At 44.7% G+C, this 22,176-nt stretch overlaps 1 protein-coding gene and 1 long non-coding RNA gene across 5 annotated transcripts in view; one reads left to right on the plus strand and one right to left on the minus strand.

Annotated features, from left to right (window-relative positions):
- CAPN11 (calpain 11) overlaps nt 1-20,862 on the plus strand; it is a 32,924-nt gene extending 12,062 nt beyond the window's left edge. For all 4 annotated transcript variants that reach the window (XM_083497139.1, XM_083497142.1, XM_083497140.1 and 1 more), the window contains 21 exons: nt 508-798; nt 3,112-3,181; nt 3,886-4,004; nt 4,571-4,704; nt 4,881-5,049; nt 6,609-6,692; nt 6,779-6,864; nt 8,084-8,158; nt 8,478-8,638; nt 9,069-9,238; nt 9,333-9,344; nt 9,808-10,019; nt 10,452-10,491; nt 11,604-11,669; nt 12,630-12,687; nt 12,787-12,851; nt 14,733-14,801; nt 15,002-15,080; nt 15,742-15,858; nt 16,820-16,878; nt 17,602-20,862. In XM_083497139.1, the coding sequence (XP_083353265.1) occupies nt 553-798; nt 3,112-3,181; nt 3,886-4,004; nt 4,571-4,704; nt 4,881-5,049; nt 6,609-6,692; nt 6,779-6,864; nt 8,084-8,158; nt 8,478-8,638; nt 9,069-9,238; nt 9,333-9,344; nt 9,808-10,019; nt 10,452-10,491; nt 11,604-11,669; nt 12,630-12,687; nt 12,787-12,851; nt 14,733-14,801; nt 15,002-15,080; nt 15,742-15,858; nt 16,820-16,878; nt 17,602-17,628 (2,118 nt within the window). In that variant the 5' untranslated portion in view covers nt 508-552 and the 3' untranslated portion in view covers nt 17,629-20,862. The remainder of the gene's footprint in view (nt 1-507; nt 799-3,111; nt 3,182-3,885; nt 4,005-4,570; nt 4,705-4,880; nt 5,050-6,608; nt 6,693-6,778; nt 6,865-8,083; nt 8,159-8,477; nt 8,639-9,068; nt 9,239-9,332; nt 9,345-9,807; nt 10,020-10,451; nt 10,492-11,603; nt 11,670-12,629; nt 12,688-12,786; nt 12,852-14,732; nt 14,802-15,001; nt 15,081-15,741; nt 15,859-16,819; nt 16,879-17,601) is intronic.
- LOC310704118 overlaps nt 1-22,176 on the minus strand; it is a 429,938-nt gene that overhangs the window by 314,216 nt on the left and 93,546 nt on the right. The gene's annotated exons all lie outside the window — the stretch shown is intronic.

Consider the following 22,176-nt stretch of genomic DNA (forward strand, 5'->3'; position numbering starts at 1 on the left):
GGTGCTTCGCAAAACGAATTTCCTATGGGCTTGCTTCGCAAGACGACAATGTCTTGCGAGTTCCTGCTGGTTTTTTTCCTCCCCCCCCTTTTTCTAAGCCGCTAAGCCGCTTATCAGCTGATCCGATCAGCAGATAAGCCGCTAAAAGACGCTAATAGCGCTAATCCTTCAATGGGCTTGCTTCGCAAGACGAAAAAACCGCTAGACGAAGAGAATCACAGAACGGATTCTTTTCGTCTTGCGAGGCACCACTGTACTACTGTTTTGGTTTTTCCTGATTAGCCATGAGGATTAGGACTGTTTTAAACTGTTTGTCAGTCTTTGGCTTGTGTTTTTTCCAAACTATATCTTATAAATAGATATTGCACTTCCTTGTTTTACCTGAAAGGCAAGACAGGAATTTTAAAATCTATAATCATAGAAACATAGATGCACATGCTGGATACCCTTAATCAGCTTCAGTAATCTGTGTCTCATCTCACAGTGGATTTTTATTTTGGATTTTAGGAGTGTTGCTGAGGTATCCGTTGCCCGTGCCCTGCTTGCTGTGCCATGATGCCTTTTGGAGGAATGGCTGCCAAACTAGAATGGAACCGTTTGCGGGCTGAGGGTGTGGGCCAGCACAACAATGCTGTTAAGTTCCTCGGCCAAGATTATGAGACCCTGAAGCAGCAATGTCTGGAGAGTGGCACCTTGTTTGAGGACCCCCAGTTTCCTGCCATCCCATCAGTCCTTGGATTCAAGGAACTGGGGCCAAATTCTTCCAAAACCCGCGGAGTTCGCTGGATGCGTCCTTCGGTGAGTATCTGCTTGAAGGGACCCTCGGAGGACCACTTTGACCTGCTGTTCTGCATTCTGTTAGCAGCTTTTATTAAAAGCCTCTTTGTTCATGGATCCAACTCTAGCATTTATTATCATTATTATTTGCTTCTGGTGGCCTCTATCCATCTTCTAATTAGTCCCACTTTTCTCATTTGGACCTCTTGCTTTGCTCCTTCAATAAATTTTAGTTGAGTCTGGGATCCAGCCCAACTTCAAATGCATCTGAGCTTGCAGAAGACCGCCTAGTCTGCAAAAGGGGTGGAGAAATGCCAGACAACCAATTTCCACACTTGAATATTCACTACAATAGAACTCTCTAGAGTTCCCAGCAGCTTCCTGTGTATCTATGGCACAGGCCCATGTTTTGGAGCCATTATTTAGCTGAATAGGATTATCCATTTTGCTTCAAGGTTTGGGGTATGTAGCAAGATTTATATGCAAAGTCTCCCTCTAAGCTTTGGTATGGCCTGGTTCTTGGTGAGGAAAAAGTAGACCATAATAGGGCATAGGAAGAAATCCTTTGATACAAGCACATGAGATCTGCACAAGCTGGTGCAAACCAAATCATAGATGATGATATCCAGTCAGCTGTGGACTCACAGCCTTAAACAAGCTGCTGTCTCACATTCCCCATCTATTATAAGGTGACAAAAATGCTGGCCTGCATACTGTATTTTTTTGTGTATAAGATGCCCCCAAGATGATTCCTATTTTTTGGAACCCAAAATTTAGAAATTGGGCCAGAGCCCGAACCCAAGCCTGGGCCACAAGAGCCAGAGCCCAAACCCTGCCCAGACCATCTGCACCAGACTCCGAGCTTGAACCCGAGTCCAGGCAGCCTGCACTCAACCCTGAACCCCTGTACATTCACCATCTGGGTATAAGACAGCCCCCAATTTTTGACTAAAAGTTTTAAGCAAAAATTGTCTTATACATTGAAAAATACGGTATTTATTGTAAACTTGGTACACTCCTTATGTTGATAGACTATTGTTTCCATCATCTCTGACCATTGGTCATGCTGGCTGGAACTGATGGGAATTGTAGCATCTGGAGAACCACAGGTTAGCCAGCTCTCTCCCCCTCTCCCCAACCCCGAATGGATAGATGAGAGTGTATTCAACTAAGTTTTTTTCAGAGTACAAATTAATGAACATGATTATGTTGGGTCCATTGATTTCAATGGGTCTACCCTGAGTAAAACTTGTTTGAGATTATAGGTGGTATTCAACAAGAAGAAAACATTGTCCACTCACATTAATCTTTTTAAGACAATCATTCCTGATTTAAGCATGTACATTAATATAAGCAATCCACATGTCTACTTGTTCACATGTAGAAAGAGCAATGAGATATTCAGGGTGGGTGGTGGGTGTTTATGCTTCCAGCCTTGAAGTATAAACCTCTTTGCAGCCATAAGGTTTTGCAGGTTCTGCTTCCGTTGCCCATCTGTTAATCCCCACACCACAGAAATATAATTTAAAAATGTGTGAACACTTGCAAATATCAAGGATTTTCCCGAAACTAAAGTTAAAACTAACGATTTCTGGTCAGAAAATAGGGCACCACAAAACACAATAATAGTGTATGGCTCAAAAATGTTTTATCAGCATTAGATTGCCAGCATCTGCCTGAACTGGCCACCTGTGCTTTAAATGGTCTGGGCGATAGCAGCTGCCTGGCTCAACTGAACTCTGATGCCAACCATTCATTACTGTACTTCAGTGCCAAACTGAACCAGGAGATGTTCCAACATAGAGTCTCCCTTTAACGCCAGAAGCTTTCATCAGTAACAGAATACTTCGTTGAATGTGTTAGACTTGGTTTCTAGATTCTGCTGGTTTTTGTTTTTGTAAAAAAAAAAATCACTCTCCTTTTTTGTTATGGCACTTCAACTTTTTATGTAAAGCACTGCAAAAATAGCTCCTCAACAAAGAACTTGTGCATTGTATTCATTTCTCACATGCACAGTAAAATAAAGGAAAATAAAGTTGCAAGAATCCGAAGATTTGTGTGTGTGTTCTTAAACTCTCCAGAATACATTTAGACCAACCCATAACCCAAGAAACCAGAGCAGGGAGGTCAGAGAGAGCAGGAGATACTAAAAAGAAGAGCAGTACTGAAGTGGGAGAAAGGAACACAATATGGATCTGAGCCATAACAGTCTTTGCCTATCTCCGTTTAAGGATGTTGCATTCATGTTGTGTATTCAGTGCTCCCACTATGTGTGTACAAGTATTCTGAAGAACCCAGCCACAGTTTATATTCCATTTTCTTTCCTCTTTGCAGGAAATTGTGGATGACCCTCAGTTTATCGTTGGAGGTGCTACAAGGACAGATATCTGCCAGGGGGCTCTGGGTGAGTAATGTGTGTTTATCCCTTGGATTGAGAGGGGAGCTGGAGGCACCATAAATGAATCTTAAGAGCAAGAAAGGATATTCCAAGTTTTCTGGTGATTTCAGATGATGAGGAATTTGCTGATACTGAAAACCTAGAGAAGAAATAAGGATATTAGGAATCCAGGTCCACTGGGAAACTGAGGCTGCATTCAGACAGCACTTCATTCCTTCCCCCTCGTCGTCGTCGTCCCCCCCCCCCCCGGCAAAGTTTATGTGATCTTTAACATAACATAAAAGCCACTTCTGGAAGTGCAGCGGACGTTTAGTGGTCATTCCCCTATTAATTGCTTCCAGGGAAAATCTGTTTGCAACACCATTAACTGGGGGGGGGGGATTGGAGGATGAACTTTGGGGTGGTATGCCAACATAACTACTCTTTCCTGCCATTTTCGTGGGGGAATCGTATCACACCTGAGCATAAAGGGTGGGATTGTGGGAACATGTCTGCTGTCTGCTTTTGTGTAGCGCTATGCTTATGGGAGTGAGTGGAATTTAGTGTGACCTGGCAGTCAGTCAAAAAGCCACTGTTCCATAATTCAGCTAGCAAAATGCAGTGTAAAAGGAATGTCAGAAACTGGGACAAAAGTGTAACCAGGAAAACTGGTTCAGCAATCCCCACATCTGAATGCAGCCTGAGTTGACATCTATTTCCTTATTTATCAGGTGACTGCTGGTTGCTAGCTGCTATTGGTTCCTTGACTCTCAATGAGGAACTTTTGCACAGGGTTGTACCCCATGGACAAAGCTTTCAGGAGGACTATGCGGGCATCTTTCACTTCCAGGTAAGGCTCATCTTTCCCACAGAAAGTACTTCAAAGGAAAGCCTGTCTCACAGGTGGATGGGACCCTAAGCTATAGAAAATGTAAAGCTGCAAACAGAGGAAGCCTTGGCTAAGAAGTGGAGTTATTCCTGAAGGGGATAGTTGCCCTGTTCAAACCTAATGTCTACTATCCCATTACCTCAACCCAATCAGCAAAGCTCATAGCTCAGTGGCAGAGTACGTGCTTTGGATGCAAACCATCATCAGTTCAAGCCCTGGCATCTCCAGGTAGAGCTGGGGAAGAACATCTAAGACCTTGGAAAGCCACTGCCAGGCAATATATATTTTACTAAGGTGGTGTAGTCCTCTTCCAGTTTAGTGGTGGAGCCTATTGAGCCTGAGCACCTATCTCAATGCTGCAGTACCCAAGGTGCAGGCTTCTTCAGGAGGAAGAGCAGGATATAAATTGAGTTGTTCCTGTTGTTGTTGTTGTTGTTGTTGTTGTTGTTAATAGATGGAGTGATGGACCATCTTGCTATGTTACTCTGCCTTACCTCATTATTATTCTCCGACTTCTTATTCTTCAGATCTGGCAGTTTGGGGAATGGGTGGATGTAGTGATTGACGATCGGCTGCCAACCAAGGATGGAGAGCTGGTGTTTGTGCACTCAGCGGAGTGCCAGGAGTTCTGGAGTGCTCTGCTGGAAAAAGCTTATGCCAAGTGAGTGCAGCCTCAGCACAGGTTATGCCCTTTTGTGTGTTTTTCCCCAGCAAGCCCTGGTTTGGATTTGTTTCCGTTGTTCTTCAACTCACCACCCTCTGTAACTGGGCCTTCCGGTTTCCAGGAGGCCAGGTTTAAGGCTAGCCTACTAACCGCCAATTCTCTTTGCCATACAGGCTGAACGGCTCTTATGAGGCCCTGTCGGGGGGCAGCACCACAGAGGGCTTTGAGGACTTCACAGGTGGCGTGGCAGAGATGTACGATCTCAAGAAGCCGCCTCGCGACTTGTGCAGGATCATTTCCAAGGCTCTTGAGAGGGGATCCCTGCTTGGCTGCTCCATTGATGTAAGCAGTGCCCCAAAGAGGGAGCTTGTGGGATGTTCCAGATGTGGAATCAAAGTGGGGCAGCAGAGGGAGATCTGGCTTCCCTAATCTGGATCTGATATTTGTTCTGAGGCCAGGGATTCGGTCAATGGAAACCTGTCAGAATAGAACAGTAGAATAGGCCCAAATGTTAACTCAAGTCTCTGTTTGGCTGTGAAGTTCCATTTCACATGTTCATCTGTAGCAAGAGACATTTGGTTGGTGCCCCCTTGTGTTAGGAAAGTGTACGGACAACCACCCTGTTTCAGGCAAATACAGTACAGTTCAGGTTGCCATTTTCTTTTAGTCTTTAGTTGAGTTCTTTTAAAAGTTAGAAAACAATGACGTGAAAAACAGGGGCATGTGAATAGTCTTGTTATGTGCAAATTAGTCAGCTGCTGGTCTGAGATCCATGCGTGACTGAGCATTGTCTGGGATGTTTGCCAAACACACATCTTTTAATTACTCCTGTGTTTTTAAAATGTGAGGAGAGAAAGACAACATTGGTGACCACACACAAGTGCACACCAGTCTAAGCAAGAGAAATGGAATGGTGCCAAGTTGTGAAGGAGGAATGCCTCTGAGCCAAGCATCCTACGCAACAGCTTTTCCTTTCTCCATACCCACTCTTATTGCCCTGCATGCCTGCTCACACATTGTCCACAGGGTGACCTTCTATAAATGTCCATTTGTGAGTTGTAATAAGTCATCCCCCCTCACACTCCCTACTGTTGTGGAGAAAAGCAGTGCCAAGTAAGCCAGAAAAATGAATGAGGGCTACATTCCATACACACACACACACACACACACACACTATGATCTAGTGGGCCAGAACTAATCTGTACATTATCAGAGCATTTACTTTTCACTGTTTGTGTATTCTGAATAATACAAGTGGCCAGTTGGTGAATAGCTTGCAGCTAATCTATGGAATAGCTTTGTGTTGTAAAATGGGGATGGGTGAAGCTGCAGCCCTCCAGATAATGTTGATTTCCAATTCCCATCAGGCCAGCCAGTGTGGCCAGTGATGATGGGAGTTGTAGTCCTAACAAGAACTGGGGGCTGGAGGTTCCCCAACCCTGCTATAGAATGTTGCCTTCAAATGTGAAGAGCTGGTCTTCTCTTGTTGAAAAAGTAAAGAAATCAACCTGGATGTCGTCAGCCCTCCCAGTGATGTTTCACCCATAGTTCTCTGTCAAGTTTCTAAATAACAGTTTTCCAGAAGTCAAAGCCTACACCCACTAAAGGGCCCATTTCCTATGGAAACTGAGCACCTCTTGATGTAGATGCTGTAATGCCCACAGCGTTACTGTGGGCGTTACTTTTGCATCCTTCTGAAATGAACAGGCTTGTAAGAGTTCACAGCCTCTTCAACATTGTGAATGAACTTTTGCCTGAGGCAACTAGGATATACAGGAACCAACACCAAGCTATGAACTGCTGCTGGTACATTGTGTTTAGCAGCCATTTTAGTCCGTTGCCTTTTGGAGAGAGGGGAGGGTTAAGCCTTTTGACCAGTGCCATGTATCCTCTTTCTACAGATCACAAGTGCATTTGACATGGAAGCCATTACCTTCAAGAAACTGGTGAAGGGCCATGCCTATAGCGTCACAGGATTGAAGAATGTGAGTTTCTCTTCAGGGGGCTGTGGAGACCAATTCAAGGGCTGTAGCCATGTGTGTCGGTTGTCTTAATACCTTAACTTTGACAGGTGGACTATCGTGGCCGGCAGGAAGCGCTCATTCGGATAAGGAATCCCTGGGGTCAAGTGGAGTGGACTGGAGCCTGGAGTGATAGGTGGGTTGGACGTGTTCCTGCAGTGACATTAGTAGATGCCGTGCCCAACTGTGACATCTGATATCGATCCCATTTAGGATGCATCCGGGTGACACTTAAAAAAATGTTTCGCAAATGCATTTGCCATCACTCGAACACCAGGTGATGATCTGCATGTGCAATTAAGCCATCACAGGTAGAATTTCCATCTCCTTTCTAACGCAGTGCTTTTTGATCTAATTAGCCATCTAATTAGATTTTAATTTGATCCTGACTTGTTTTTAGGAGGTAATTTGATTATTGTTTGATTTTATACCAGTGTTATATATTTGATGTTAGCCACCCTTAGCCCAGGGAAGGCGGGATACAAATAAAAGTTTGTTGTTGTTGTTGTTGTTGTTGTTGTTGTTATTGAATCTGTTCATCCATGAGCTGGAATGAAACATCAGGTTAGGGTCATGGGTAGCTGCCTAATAGAGTCAGATCAATGGACTGTTTAACTTAGAATTGTCTACACTGACTGGAAGCAGCTCTCCAGGGTTTCAGACAGGAGGGAGAATTGAACGTGGGACTTTTTGAATGCAAAGCATGGGCTCTACCACAGCCCTTTCCTGCTACCAGATAAAACTGGAAGGAGCAACATGTCACTAAAATTCTACTCAATACTGATCCAGAGTAGATTCCAATGTATAGTTAAAAACTTAACACGTTGCAGGATTCTCAAAAAATAGACCAGAGGCAATTTTATTTCATCCAGCATTTGCTACTTGAAGGAAAATGAGCATAATGGTCACAAATCCAGTACGTTCAGGATTGGCACTGTCCATAAGAAATCCAGTTGCAGCAGACTTAACTTAAACTTACAATAACTTATAATAAGTCTAAACCTTAACACTGAGCACACTGTGTACAGAACACCACACCAGAAGGAAAAGAGACAGAAAGAATAACTGAAACCCAGGCTCCTTCTGGCCTCTTATTATAGTCAGCATGACCTTGACAGAAGAGGTAACAGAACCAGTTTAAACCAACTGTACTCAGCTTCTCTGAAGGAATAACTCAAACATCATGAACCTTCTGCTTGTTTCTTTCACACAGAGAAGCTTCAAGAACCCTCTTGAATTAATTAGAATAGGAAAGATCTCCACACATCAGCTCAATACCTTCTGCACTAAGAAATGCAAACTGACACAACATGGGGAGGACGCCCAGCATAACTGTCTTTCTGTTGCTATCTTAGCTCTTCTGAGTGGAACGAAGTGGACCCCGATCAGAGGGAAGAACTGCAGCTAAAAATGGAAGATGGTGAATTCTGGTGAGTTCTGAGACTTGTGGCATTGTTTGTTCCTGGTGTGTACACACAGAGAGACATGCAGATACCCCCAATAATTCCTAATTCTGCAGTGGGATATGCAGAAGCGTTTGGTGCCAATTAATTGCCTCTTTAAAAAAAAAAACAGAACAAAACACCCATAGCTCCTTTCTGTTTGTACCCCAAAGTTGTTTAAAGAGTAGGTGTGGAAAGTGTTTTCTTTTGGCTTCAAGGTTCTTTAAGCATTTGAGCGACGTTGCGCTTGCCCTGCCTGATTCTCCTCTCTGCCCTGTGACTTCAACATACCTTTTTGTCCCTGCAGGATGTCTTTTCGAGACTTTCTACGTGAGTTTTCCAGGCTGGAGATCTGCAACCTCACCCCCGATGCTCTGACCAAGGATGACATGAGCAGATGGCATACCACCCTGTTTGAGGGCACCTGGCGCCGAGGTAGCACAGCAGGAGGCTGCAGGAACCACCCAGGTAACTGCTGCCACCTATTCTTTGTCCGCCCTCTTTGGTTCTGATGGACTAGTAAAGTGACTCCCACATTCTGCAGAGGTGTGATATATAAATTCACCATCCTGGAGCCTCTGCTTGAGCCACGATTTGTAGCCTGATGTCCTCCTTTCTGGATGCCTTAGTTGTGGAAAACTACCTTGGGTTACCACTGTAGTTTCTTAAAAAAAGAAATAGATGAGGAAAGATAGGAAGAAGTAGGAAATGAAGATGAATACTGGTTGCTTTCAAATCTTGATAACCTTGTAGTATATTGTGAGGCTAGTTACTTGACTAGTCAGAGGCTTTTATTGACTCGTAGCAAACTCAAACAGTTAATCTACGTATACAGTCACTACACACCAGTACAAAACAAACACAAGATTGTGCACCACCTTCCCTCTCCCCCTTGCAGCTACATTCTGGATTAACCCCCAGTTCAAAATCAAGCTCTTGGAAGAGGATGATGACCCAGACGACAATGAATTGGCTTGCAGCTTCTTAGTGGCCTTGATGCAAAAGCACCGGCGGAAAGCACGTAAAGCTGGGGAAGACATGCACACCATTGGCTTTGCAGTCTATGAGGTAACCCCATGTGGCTTCCTGGTGTGCCCTTTTGAGCATCATCACTTAATAGGAGCGCATTCCTAACCTTTGCCTGCTTTCTCTCTGTGTGCAGGTTCCTGAGGAGGTATGCCCTGAGCCACCGAAACCCCGTTACTGAATTGTGTGCAAGAATTAAATGGGTTGAGGCCACAGAGTGCTGTTCCCTATTCTGGATGGAATCTGAAACGTGTACCTTCCTCCTGCTTGATGCAAACAGAGACCCATAATGTTGTGCACATCTCTTTGATGGCTGCAGACCAAATGGTCCAGGCTGTATAGGTTCTAAGCTAGAAAGGGGGGTCCAATTCTGCACTGGATGCATCAACAAATTAAGCAAAATCAGTAAATGTGCGGTGGTTGCATGATTTTAGATGGGTTTGCCAGATGCCTTCACGAGACTTTAAAGTGGGATTGTAGTGCTTTAAATGCATGGTGTGAGTGTATGTTTCTAGATATGCACGTGATGCCTAGGCCGTTGTCATCAGATGAAGGAGGGGGCTGCCCCTTTGCTGCCCTATATAATATACCTGAACTGTTTCCTGTCCCAGAACCAGGGCTGCCAGAGTATTCACCTGAAGAAGGAATTCTTCCTGAGGAACCAGTCTCGGGCACGCTCAGAGACCTTTATCAACCTGCGGGAGGTGAGCAACCACATCCGCCTGCCCCCAGGCGAATACATCATTGTGCCCTCCACCTTTGAGCCTCACCAGGAAGCAGACTTCATCCTGCGCGTCTTCACGGAGAAGCAGTCAGACACAGAGTGAGTCCATGCCTTCGGTGTGAGCTACTATCATCTCCTAGGTCTTTGTAAGGGGTGTATGAGCTTTCCTCGGGACTCAGCTACATTTCTGTAAATTAGCTTGGATGCTAGTTGACTTTTGGGGGGTTAAGAAAAGGAAGGCGCTGAGCAGCAGAAGATACTCTAGATTTTGGACAAAAGACTCAAAAGCTAGTTGAGGAATAGACCTGACTTGTATTCCACCCATTGTCTTTATCCTCACAGTGGCTTTCAATGTTTTGCTGCCTGAGTGAGCTGCACAGCAAACTTCCAGATACATCTATTGGGACTGCTCTCTTGAATGGGGACAGTCAAAGTGGAGATGTATTCTACCATATCTCTTGCCCTTCTGCCAGGCTCTCCTCCATCTTCTCAGAACTAGAGGCTTTCCTAACATTGTTCTTTCTTCTCCAGGGAGCTGGATGAGGAGATCAGCGCAGATCTGCCTGATGAGGTAACACTCCAACCCAAGACGGGCAGTTTTAAGTGTCAAACCTCCCTCTTTTTTAATTCTGACTTATTTATGAGAGCATTTAAGTGTGTGTGTGTGTGTGTGTGTGTGTGTGTGTGTGTATTCTGCACATTTCACTGTATCTGGGTCTTAAAGCAGTTTACAAAAAGTAAAAACAATACAGTGTACAAAATTTAAAACATCAAAGTTGATAATACCGAGACAAGTATTCATGGTGCAAATGCCTCCTGGAACAAAATGGTTCTAACCAAGCGTGTGAAGCTCAGCAGGGACAATGCCTGTCTGATTTCTAGTGCGAAGGAGTTCCATAGAGTTGGGCTCGCTACATTCAAGGCATGACTCCAGTGTTGGATTAGAAGCTGGGAGAGCCGTGTTTGAATTCCCACTTGGCCGCGAAACTCACTGGGTGACCTTTCAGCCTACCTCACAAGGTTACTGTGGAGATTAAATGAGGAGAGGGGGAGTGATGTATGCCACCTTGAGCGCCAAAGTTGGGCTAGGAAAGCAATAAATAATACTTTGGTCCATGGGGGGTGATCTCTGTAATTGGCTTGGGACATAAAGGGGCAAGGCGGTTCTTAAGGTATCCTGGGCCTTAGTTCCTCAGGGCTTAGTACACCAGTATAAACACCTTGAACCTGGCCTGGTAGGAAAGGGGAAGCCAATGCAGGTCTCTTAACCCTGCCTTTTCCTATTATCCATCTAGCTGCAGCAATCTGCTCTAGATCAAGCTTTGAGATGAGTCCCAAGGACAGCTCCCCATAAAGCATGTTGCAGTAATATAGTCTTGGGTTACTGTATAAATCACCTGCACATAATAAAATACTTTGTTGAGCATTTGGCTAATGTCCCTTCATGCCAATGTTCCTCCTTCTTAAAGCTACATTTTAAATCATCCTTGTTGGTTAAAACAGGATGGGATGAAGCGTGGAGAATTAAGGGAAGGGAGAAAGCCAGCTGATGGAAAGCGAGAAGATAGCATTTAATGATGGGAGTGTGTAAGATGCTGTCAGTGGTTTTTGAAGATAGCTAGAGGGAAAATTAGGTAGTCAGAGCAGTGCTTCACCTGCTGGTCCTGGTTTTTGTTTCCTCAGGAAGAGATATCTGAGGATGATGTGGACGAAAACTTCAAGAACATGTTCCGGCAGCTTGCAGGAGAGGTAGGTACTGTGATTCAGCATTCCTGTCAGTTTCTTCCCCCTTCAGTTGTTGTGTGCAACGAGCAGGTAAAGTAGCGCCAGTGGCTTTGACAATGTGGAAGTGAGAAGGTGTCGAAGGAGCCTGTTCACCATGGAAAGAGGACTTCACTTGGATCAGAGACCTCTCTGAAGTCTCCTTTCTTCAACCTCATCTACCTCACAGGGGTATTGTAGAGATAAAATGAGGGTGACAGAGGCATGCACATAGAACTTGGAGAATGGAGGGAAAGTTGAGGGGAAGCACAATAGATAAATATCATTGAACAGAAGCACGCTTGTGATCTCTGGAGGAAGATGGCAATAGTTCATTGGAATATGAATTTGAGGCTGAAGGGCTCATAGTCCGGACAAATTTCCATGACAATTCAGTGACTTGGCCTTCCTTGATGTTGTCCAGAACCATCCCTTAATACTAGGGATGCTTGAAGAATTTAGTTTCTGAATTCTGATACAAACTGAGTTTCAAATCTGGGGCTGAGTTTCAAATCAGAAAGCAATTGCCTTTCTGATTTCACACTATGAATTTTGTGATGCCATTCTTGGCTCAAAAAACGTATACCAAAACATGTAAATAAATCTGTTTTGTATGTTTAGTAACCCATTTATTGATTCAAAATGCATTTAAATATATATTTTGCAATAAAATACATATTTAAATATTAATTTTGCTGTAGATAAAAACAACAACACAGAATTGCAGATTGGTGTAGAAGCAGGGCACAGTGAACTTATGAATAGACATGTATGTGAAATCAACATATGGATTGTAGATAGAGTGATCCATTCATCCCTGTGCATTGATAGGCTGCTCGAGGTGGGATCAGAGCCTGAGGAGTTAGGAGTGAGCTGCTTTTGGACCCCTGACAATCTCTGAGCCATGAAATGCTCTTTTAATGATCTGCCTTCTCTCCCTTCCTCCAGGACATGGAAATCAGCGTCTTTGAGCTCCGAACCATTCTGAACAGAGTCATTGCCAGACGTAAGTGCTTCTTATTCAGACTCCTGGCCTATGCTGTGGATATCTCTGAACATCCCATCCAAGTGTAATAACAGTGTGTCTCTTTCCTCCCTCGGCCAGACAAAGATCTGAAGACGGATGGGTTCAGCATGGATTCTTGCCGTAACATGGTCAACCTGATGGATGTATCCTTTCTGCTGAGAAGGGAGAAATGGGGAGGGTTATCTTGGTCAAAGAAAGTGGGGCAAGGATACAAATCTGCTCATAGCATAGAACTACAGGCAAAGGTAGTTTTGCGAGAGAGAGGGGGGGGAGTGTTATTGTATGAAGCTTAATAGCCTAAACCTACTGACCAAGTTTGCACATCACAATAAGCTGTAGTTAATGGTTATCCCTGACTTCATTTAAGTCTGCACCAGGGATCATGCTTCATTTCATTCCCCAAAACCCAATATTTGTGCTTAGCTTACTGATTTCGAAACACCAAAAAGTAAGGAATTGTGATTTGTTTTCTCCAAGTAGATGTGAGGAGGGAGAGAACAGCCTCTTAGATGCTAACATGGTTCCCTTTAGATATTGTACTACAGCTTCCATCAGCTCCTGCCAGCATGGCTTCTGGTCAGGGATGGCAGTTGTGTATACCATTACCTATGTGAAGGGAGCCCCTGTGGCCTCATGATGTGTTCATCATTCACGAATGCAGAGTAGGACAACTTTTGAGGTAGTTGCCTCTTTATTCCTCTTAGTTGTAGACAGGCAGTTGCTTGCAATTGTGCAGCCTCTGTGTATAGTTTGTCCTAGCCCTATAGCAGGCCAGAGACTTATTGTAACTTGCAATTGTTCGGATATTGTGGGAGCCGATCTGTGTTAGTTGAAGGTCATGCAGATTCTCTGGCTTATTCATGGTCGCACTGCTCACAGAAGTGTATTAGGCCACTGTATTTTGTTGCAATTCCCCTCTTCATACACGTGTGTAATTAGTGTGTGTGTTGTGAGCTGTGCTTTGGAGGCAGTTGTCTGCTTACATTAGACACTTCAGTGTGTCAAGATCTTGGGAGCATTCAGCCAACAAGATAAATGTACCATGAGATGGGCCTTATTTTATCTTTCTTTTCCAAATAATTTTTATTAGTTATCCAAATTAATACAGTGGTACGTCGGGTTACAAACACTTTAGGTTACGAACTCCGCTAACCCGGAAGTAGTACCTCGGGTTGAGAACTTTGCCCCAGGAGATGAGAACAGAAATTGCGCACCGGCGGCAGCAGGCGTCCCCATTAGCGAAAGCACGCCTCAGGTTAAGAACAGTTTCGGGTTAAGAACGGACCTCTGGAACGAATTAAGTTCGTAACCCAAGGTACCACTGTACAAATAAAACTTAATTAATTTAATTTAATACATTTTTTAAAAATCAGGTTTCCCGCTCCTGTTGCCAACATATGTCCATCTCTTCTGTTGTTGCCACATTCTTTTTTCTTGAAATCCTCTTAAAATCCTCACTAGATGTAGATGGACCTTTTTTCCCAGTACTGGAATGAAAAATATAGAGAAATATTTTCTGTTGCTAGCCCTTTCTTGCTAAAATAGAACACTATCATTATGTAAATTTTCTTTCCCCTCTCTTCTACTTCACTTTTCATTTCATGTTCCTCCTCTTTATTTTTTGGAAGTGAAAGTGTGTGTGTATATCTCATTCACTCAATATCATTGTGGCCTAGTGCATGATTCCTGGCTGTGCATACCTTTCCCTGCTATTCTCGCTTGAATAGAGTGTTTCATTCTATTGTACAGAGCAGTTCAGAAGTGCAGCCACTCCAAGGTGGCAGACGTGTGGTACCGATAACTGCAAAAGCATTAGGCTGTCTTGTGTGGAAGACAAGGGTGGGTGAGGTGAACCTGGAATCCAGCCAACACTATCTCTACGCTTCTTGTTTCTATCTTCTGCCATGTTGAGCAGTTAATGAGCTTACACCTTCCTCCTCTATTCAACTCGCTCCCCAATACTTTGGGATTAGAAGTCCTCCTTTTTGCACTTAATGTCTTCCCTTGACTCTTCTGCTCTTCAGAAAGATGGCAGCGCTCGCCTGGGCCTTGTGGAGTTTCAGATTTTGTGGAACAAGATTAGGACCTGGCTGGTAAGAGAAGCAGACTTGGCTTGTGTGTGTGTGTGTGTGTGAGAGAGAGAGAGAGAGATAGAGAGAGAGAGAGAGAGAGAGAGAGAGAGAGAGATGTGCTCAACAGAACCTTCGGTGGGAGGAAGGGGCTTAAGGATGGCAAGGGAGTGTGTGTGGAGGAAGCAGAATCTCAGCATCATCTTCTTTCTCTATCATGACAGAATGTCTTTCGCCAGCATGACCTGGACAAGTCAGGCACTATGAGCTCTTATGAGATGCGCCTGGCTTTGGAAACATGTGGTAAGCATGGAAGGGGATGTTTCCAAACACTTTGGTGGTGGGTTGCTGGGATCCTTATTGGCTGCAGACCCTGATATTGTGACTGTGCTATGTAGTCTGAATCCATACCAGTCTCCTACAATAGCATTATTTTCTAATCGCTATCCAGGGCTTTTTTTTGCCAAGGTGGGGGACAGAATTCATTTCTCAGAATCTGAACACAGAACCACTAAACAATGCCATCTGAGGAGGAGTGATGGTCTTTATTCTCAGACTTCCTGTGTGGAAGCAGTTCGGCCTTTAGTTTCTAGTGCCATACGCCTACTGGAACAGCTTTGGATTTGGCAGCAATTCATCAGAACTGCACGTGGGTAGAAAAAAAATATTCTGTGACTTGAGAGCGGAAATTCTCCTTCAGCATTCCTTTTCTTAAAAAAATTCAGGAAGGACATTTGGCAACATCTGTGTGGTAAATATAGGCGCAATCTTAGACCAATACAATCAGCCAAAGATGGTCCTGTGCCCATCTTCACAAGTTTTCACACTCTTACCCCACCCCCCGGGGTGCAGTGAATATTGAACTGTTTTTTCTGGCCTTGACTCTTATGCTGAACCTCATTAAGGCAGAGAAGGCCTCCGTTTCTTTCAAGCTGGTTTAACACTCCCATTTCTACCTTTTTAGGCTTCAAACTGGACAACAAGTTGCACCAAGTGGTGGTGGCACGTTATGCTGACGAGTCATTGGGCGTGGACTTTGATAACTTTGTCTGTTGCTTAGTCAAGTTGGAGACGATGTTCAGTAAGTGGTTCTGAGAAGGGAGCCATCTCTCTGGGCAATCTGCCCAACGGCGTGTAGGAACATGCCTTTAGGCCTGAAGTGCACACTCTTGTATTTCTCTATTGGTGACAGTTGGTATAAAACGGCTATCCCAGACAAACTGTTCTTTTGGGGTGTAGGTAACGGCTACACAGCTATCACTCCTTATTAATTTCAGCTGGGTTTCTCCTTGAGAGAAAAGAGGAGGAAGTAGCTCCCTCCAGACAGGCCGCTGCTTGTGGTAGGCCTTAGATAATATCTTAGAGGTTATCACTTTCCTCTGGTGATGGTTATATGGACTCAGAGGGGACATAACACCCCACACACACTTGGCTTGTCAGTGTTTCTGCAGTAATGGACATTCTGCCAACAGTGAGGATCAATATGAGCCCCTCTTGGCTTTTGAAATGTGATGGTGTTTCGCCTAAGGATGTAACGTATCCTGGTTCCTGGTATACAACAGATTCTCCTTGCCAGGTTTTGAAGGGCAAGTCTCCTTTTGACAGGGTTTAGGTAGGAACATGATAAATCAGGAGCCAAGAGCCACCACTCTGACAAGAAGGATATTTTAACTATGGCCAGCAGGCCGCCAACATCAAGAAAAATAAACAGGCAAGGAAATTTATGAGTAGGCATTTTTAACATTCATTGTGCCTACAAGCCATTGAAGATCAATTCAGTGCTTACTGGATTTAGCTGAGGCCCAATTCCAGGCATCCTTGGACAGGCCATTTCGGAAGTGGTGGTCTGCCTGTGGAGCTCCATCCCTAGATATGTTTGTTTAGTTCCTACTTGTTTTGTATTTAAAACATCAATTTAAAAGGATCTGGATTGCTCCAGCCTTTATTTGTAAGTTTCCTTAGGGACCACCTTGATGAGAACAGATGGAACAGAAGTCCTTTCAATGACTGATCACCTTGTGTTTTCTCTTAAAACTCTGTAGGATTCTTCAATAGCATGGATCCTGAAGGCAGTGGGAGTGCTGTGATGAACCTCGGTGAGGTAAGAAGACTGAGGCAGGACTTGAAAGGTGACAGAAAGTGTGTTCACAATATTGCAGCCCTGCTGTCCCTTTCAGAGCTCCTGTCATGCGTTAAATGTGCAGAGGGCACTTAATTGATTGCATCAAACTATTCATTGGAAAGGTTGGCCACTGAGAAATTGGAAGGGATGAGAAGGTTGACAGCAGAAGGCTAGGTGGGGAGAAGTGACAGGAATGAAGCCAGGGAATGAAGAGGAATAGCCCATGTTTTTGCCATGTTGTGTGGAGAGAACCATTGTGTTTTGGTGATGGGTTGAAAATGGAGAATAAAGGAGGAAGAGAAGATAAAGGTCCAAGGCCTAGTGCCTTGTTAATTTGGTGGCAAAGTGAGGCGCTAGTCTCAGGCAGCTAATAAATGTAGGGAGACCATGAAGGCAGCTCCCTGGCTGTTCCTGCTGTGTCCCTTAGCTATGCCCTTCTACTGGAAGCCTGTTCTGCAACTCCTCATCTAGTCTATTGTCCTCAGACGTGGTGGAGGACAGTACTAAAGTAAGATTCAGCTGCCAATCCAGTAGAGTTCATTGGGGAGGGTACCATCTTGTCCTTTGCCTCGGGTAGCCAAATATCTTGGGCCACGCCTGAGTCAGATTTAGGTGGTGGGGGGGAGCAGTTTATGGTCCAGTTCTTCATCTACCTTCTGGGCCCTCACAGGTGTACTCACTCTTGCTTTCCTTCTCTCACAGTGGCTGATGTTCACAATGTGCGGCTAAAGAAGAGACAGGCGTTTGCTGAGACGACCCTCTTGGACTGGGCTGCCCCAAGTGCCTCCCTTACGTTAGGCTGACTGACCTAGGATGGCCCATTATCCCTATTTCTTCCTCTTACCTCCTCATTCCCAAGCTCAGAGCCTGCTTCCATTTCCCCCCTCCATGAAACAGACACAGCCGGTACCCTGTGACTTAAGCTCCCTTACATCACTTATTTAGGGGGATCAAAAGCTCTTCTATGGGAGCTGGGCAGAGAAGGAACAGCTCATATCCTGCTGTGAGTGTGGCTTGTGGTAACAGCAGCACTTAGGCGATCAAGGGGTAGTGAGAGAAGTGCATGGGTGCATGTTGGGCCATTGCATGCGGACATTTGTGTAGCTATACCCTTTGCCAGGAGGAGGCCTGCCTGCCTTCACAGTTATCAAAAGGAGGCAGGGGTGCGGTTGTGCCCTCTTCTCAAAGGTTGGCCTCTCCCTACTCACTGGCTACTAGCAATTTGGATCTTGCACAGAAATCTCGCTTGTTCTCTCGCCGCTCTGAGCATTGCAAGATCCCCTGCTCTGCTTTTCTCCAGTAAACTCGGTGGCAGGATGGAAAGGGATCTGTGTCCTTAATTTAACTCTCAAAGAGTTTTCTGAAGTGATGGCATGACCTCCAGAGCTGGTGCCAAAAGGCTGGTGAAGTCAGTGTTATTTGTCAAGACAAATAACAGGCCCCACTGCCCACAAGTGCCACCATTCTCGTTTTGCACAGAACATCCATGGAAGTTGGAGGCACAGGAACAGAGGAAACTGCCTTGGTCCATCTAGCTCAGCATTTCTCCACTAACTGGCAGTGTGGCTCTCCAAGTATATCCTCACTTTTACTAGGAGATGCTGGGGATTGCACCTGACACTTTCTGCATGCAAAGCAGACACTGTCTACCACTGAACTACAGCAGTTTGGCATTAGTGGGAGAGAGTTATCTGTTTGCACGCTAGTCTCTTCTGAGTTAAGAACTGCACTGCAGCCTCCTTGATACTTGCATGCACACTGGTGAAAGAAGAGGGCTTTGGATAACTTCACATTTCTTCAGGTACCCAAAGCATCAGAGTTCTTGCATCGTTAGGACCCAGTGCTCAGAATAAGTAATTCACGCTTTTAAAGGCCAAATTTTCAAAACAATAAAACATCACAGCTGTGGCAGTGCTTTCAATCTCATTGTTACATGTTTGGGCAAGAACCCTTTTTAAAAAGCAAAACCAAAGCATTCAAGAGTTGGGGAGGACCCCGCAGGCTGCCTCAAGTGTCACATGAACTTGATGCAGTACCCCTAATAGGTGAAAGGATCCAGAAGTTAAGAATGAAAGATTCTGGCTCCTTGCACCGGATGGGTTAGTGACAGCTGGGAGACCTGGTACTGCTTTCTTGCTGGATTTGTAAGCACAGGCTTGCCTAATCATTACAAGCCTTGTGGAAGCACTCTGACAATAGTTTTAAAACCATATAGTAAATACACAGATTAGCCTAAGCAAAGGGTGAAGTCCCTTGTTCTGAGGACCGTTCCCATGCCTGCCTTTGACTTGCACTGTCGTCTTGGCCAAGTCCTTTTTATGCTTTTAGCTTTTCCCTTCTTCTGAGTGGAAAAATAGATACAAATTCGGGAATGTGTTGCTCTTAGATTGCTCATTAATGCTAATGGCTACAGTGTAGTTGAATGCAGTGCTGCCTCTTTCATTCTTATACCTTTCCATCAATTTCCTGTGATGAGGACAAAGATCCCCACTTAATTGCAGTTCCAGCTCTCTGCAAGCCTTCCAGCCTAGCACTGTAGGCAGCCTGAGGCAGGATTGGTTTTCTACTGCGACGTGTTCCCAAAATGGCTGCCTCTCTTTGGATTTACTAGTACAGAACAACTGCCAGCCTTTGGTGCTACTTTAGCATGGATCAGAATCTCCACTCCCTGTTAAAAACATGGTTGAGAAAAGTGGGGTGTGGTAGAGTCCTAATATAGCAAAGCTGTATGAGATGGGGAAAGGGAAGATCTTAAAAGCCACCTGAGTAATTGCTTGATACACAAACATTGCAGTTGCATCATTTTGATGCCAGTTGTAATATCTGATGCTAGTGGTAGGGAGGTTATTCTTTGGATTGCACCTGTAATAGGTAGCACTTGGCCCAAGTCATACCTCATGTCTGGCTCCTGAAAAGGGTTCTGAATTTGGTGTCCTGAGCTAAACCGGGCAGATTAAGAAAATGGGAGTCTGCTTTGCATAAATTCTGTTTCTGAGGCTGAGATTTTGAGAGGGCTAGGATGCCCCAATAAGGTCAGAGGCAGATAAAACAAAACATGGATGTGAAGGTTTTGTGTAGCCATTCAGGGCTGAGGTCAAGTACCTCTGAGAGCAGGATACAGAGGCATCTGCTGAAGGCATAAGGGTTAGAAGCCCTACTCTGCCACCTCCATGTGCAGGCTTCTTCAAACACTGCCAATGCACTCCCAAGTTAATCTCTTCCCCATCTCTCTTTAAAATTTGCCAAAAGAAAACTGAAAATGTTCTGGATGCCAAATTCCCATGCTGCATTCTTCACTTGTCTAGCCCTTAGTCATGCAGCTTAATTCTTCACCCATTTGAGAATGTAAAATGGGAGTTTTCTGAAGGGTACATTCAAGCCAGCTTTGCACCACCCAGGCCACTTAATGGAAAGGAGATGCTTAGGTGAGATGCAGCCAAATTGGATTTTTCAAAATGGAACAGTAGTGAGTTCAGATTCTACAGCAGGCATAGGCAAACTCGGCCCTTCAGATGTTTTGGGACTACAGCTCCCATCATCCCTAGCTAACAGGACCAGTGGTCAGGGATGATGGGAGTTGTAGTCCCAAAACATCTGGAGGGCTGAGTTTGCCTATGCCTGTTCTACAGTTCTTCCATGGACTCTCATTCTTTCCTGCCTATATCATACTCTTCACTCCCATGAGGGCATTTCCAGCTTCTGGGTCTTTTCTTACCTCCGTTGTGAGGAACCCACATGCGGCATATCCTCCTGCCCCACCACCAGCCCAAACCCCTTCATGGCCCCTGTCTATATCCAGGCTGCTCGTGCCCTTAGTGCTTTGTTGCAGGGACCCACAACCACCTGCTGCCTTAGAATTCCTGCAGAACTTGGCTGCGATTATAACCACTTCAGCTCAGAGGGCAGAGCTGCCTCCTCAGTCTGATTTGCGACATATGTGAAATAATAAATAGAGATATATATCAAGCTATGTTTATTCTGACATTTTTATTGGATGTATATAGAAAATGTTGATCTACACATTTATCGCTGTATATATTTAGGGGTAGGGGGATGCTCCTTGAATTTGTGTCAATATCTTACTGGAGAATCCAGCACTAGCTCATGGGGTCTGGAGGCGAAGGCACCGGAGGGCAGTCTCGCTCCTTTGCGCTGAGGTTCTCCCCTAAATTCCTTCTTTAATGTGTCTTTAAGTCCAATTCTGGTGTGGGGAAACCCCTTTTTGCGCCACTGAGCCTCTGCTCCCGGGAAATCCACCCGAGTAGGGGCAACTTACGCCTCCCGTTGCTCCTACTTAGCCTCTCCAGGTACTGAGTCTGTCTTGAGCAGCTCAGATCGCAAACTCCAACCTGCTGCTGAGTGTTCTGAAAGCCCCCTAGAAAACTTCTATAAACTTCAGGTTTCCTTCTGCGCATTATATATTTGGGGAAGACAGGTATTTCCCAGAAATAGTTTGTGCGCAGTCCAATAGGAGCAAAATAAATAGAATTAAAAACTATTTTTGTTAAGGTAGTTGCAAAGCAAATATATAATAACATCTGTAACTCCAAGTTCAGATATAAGAGTTTGCCAACTGGCACCTAGTATCTTGATGTCAACATGCCTTTTATTTATTTAGCAGCGTTCATATAACAACAACAAAAAAAGTCTTAAGAGGCTTACAGAAGTGGTATAAAATATTCAGTAAAATAATAAAGAAATGCACACAAGCAGGCATTAAAAAACTGCAACAGAGGTGTGTGCCTGATACAAGCAGAGCGTTCCAGAAAATCGCTACCATGCTAAAAAAGATTTTTCATGTATGGAGTAAAAGTGTGGCATATGATCAATGTCAAAGATTACAGGTGTAATCTTTACTCCTTTTGGCAGAAGAAGAGAAAAGCTACAGAGTCAAGCAAAAGGTAAAGTGGGGCAAGATTGGCTGTTTGTTTACCAGAAGGTTACTCCTCCCAGGGATTTACCGTATTTTTTGCACCATAACACTCACTTTTTTCCTCCTAGAAAGTAAGGGGAAATGTCTGTGCGTGTTATGGAGGGAATGCCTATGGATGGCAGGGGGGATCTGGTGCAGTCGTGAGCAGAGGATCCATGGTTCCCCTTCCTTCTCTCCTCCGTGGCTCGCTTTGAAACAGCAAAGCGGGAGAAGAGCCGCTGAGTGGGGAGGAGAGAGGGACAGAGAGCCTGCTTGCTTTAAAGGAGCAAAGCGGGAGAGGAGAGGAGCCGCTTACACGAGTGTAAGCGGCTCCTGTCCGGTTGGCTCCTTTAAAGCAAGCAGGC

The sequence above is a fragment of the Podarcis liolepis genome (assembly GCF_965112155.1).
Source record: "Podarcis liolepis genome assembly, chromosome: 3".
Lineage (NCBI taxonomy): Eukaryota > Metazoa > Chordata > Lepidosauria > Squamata > Lacertidae > Podarcis > Podarcis liolepis.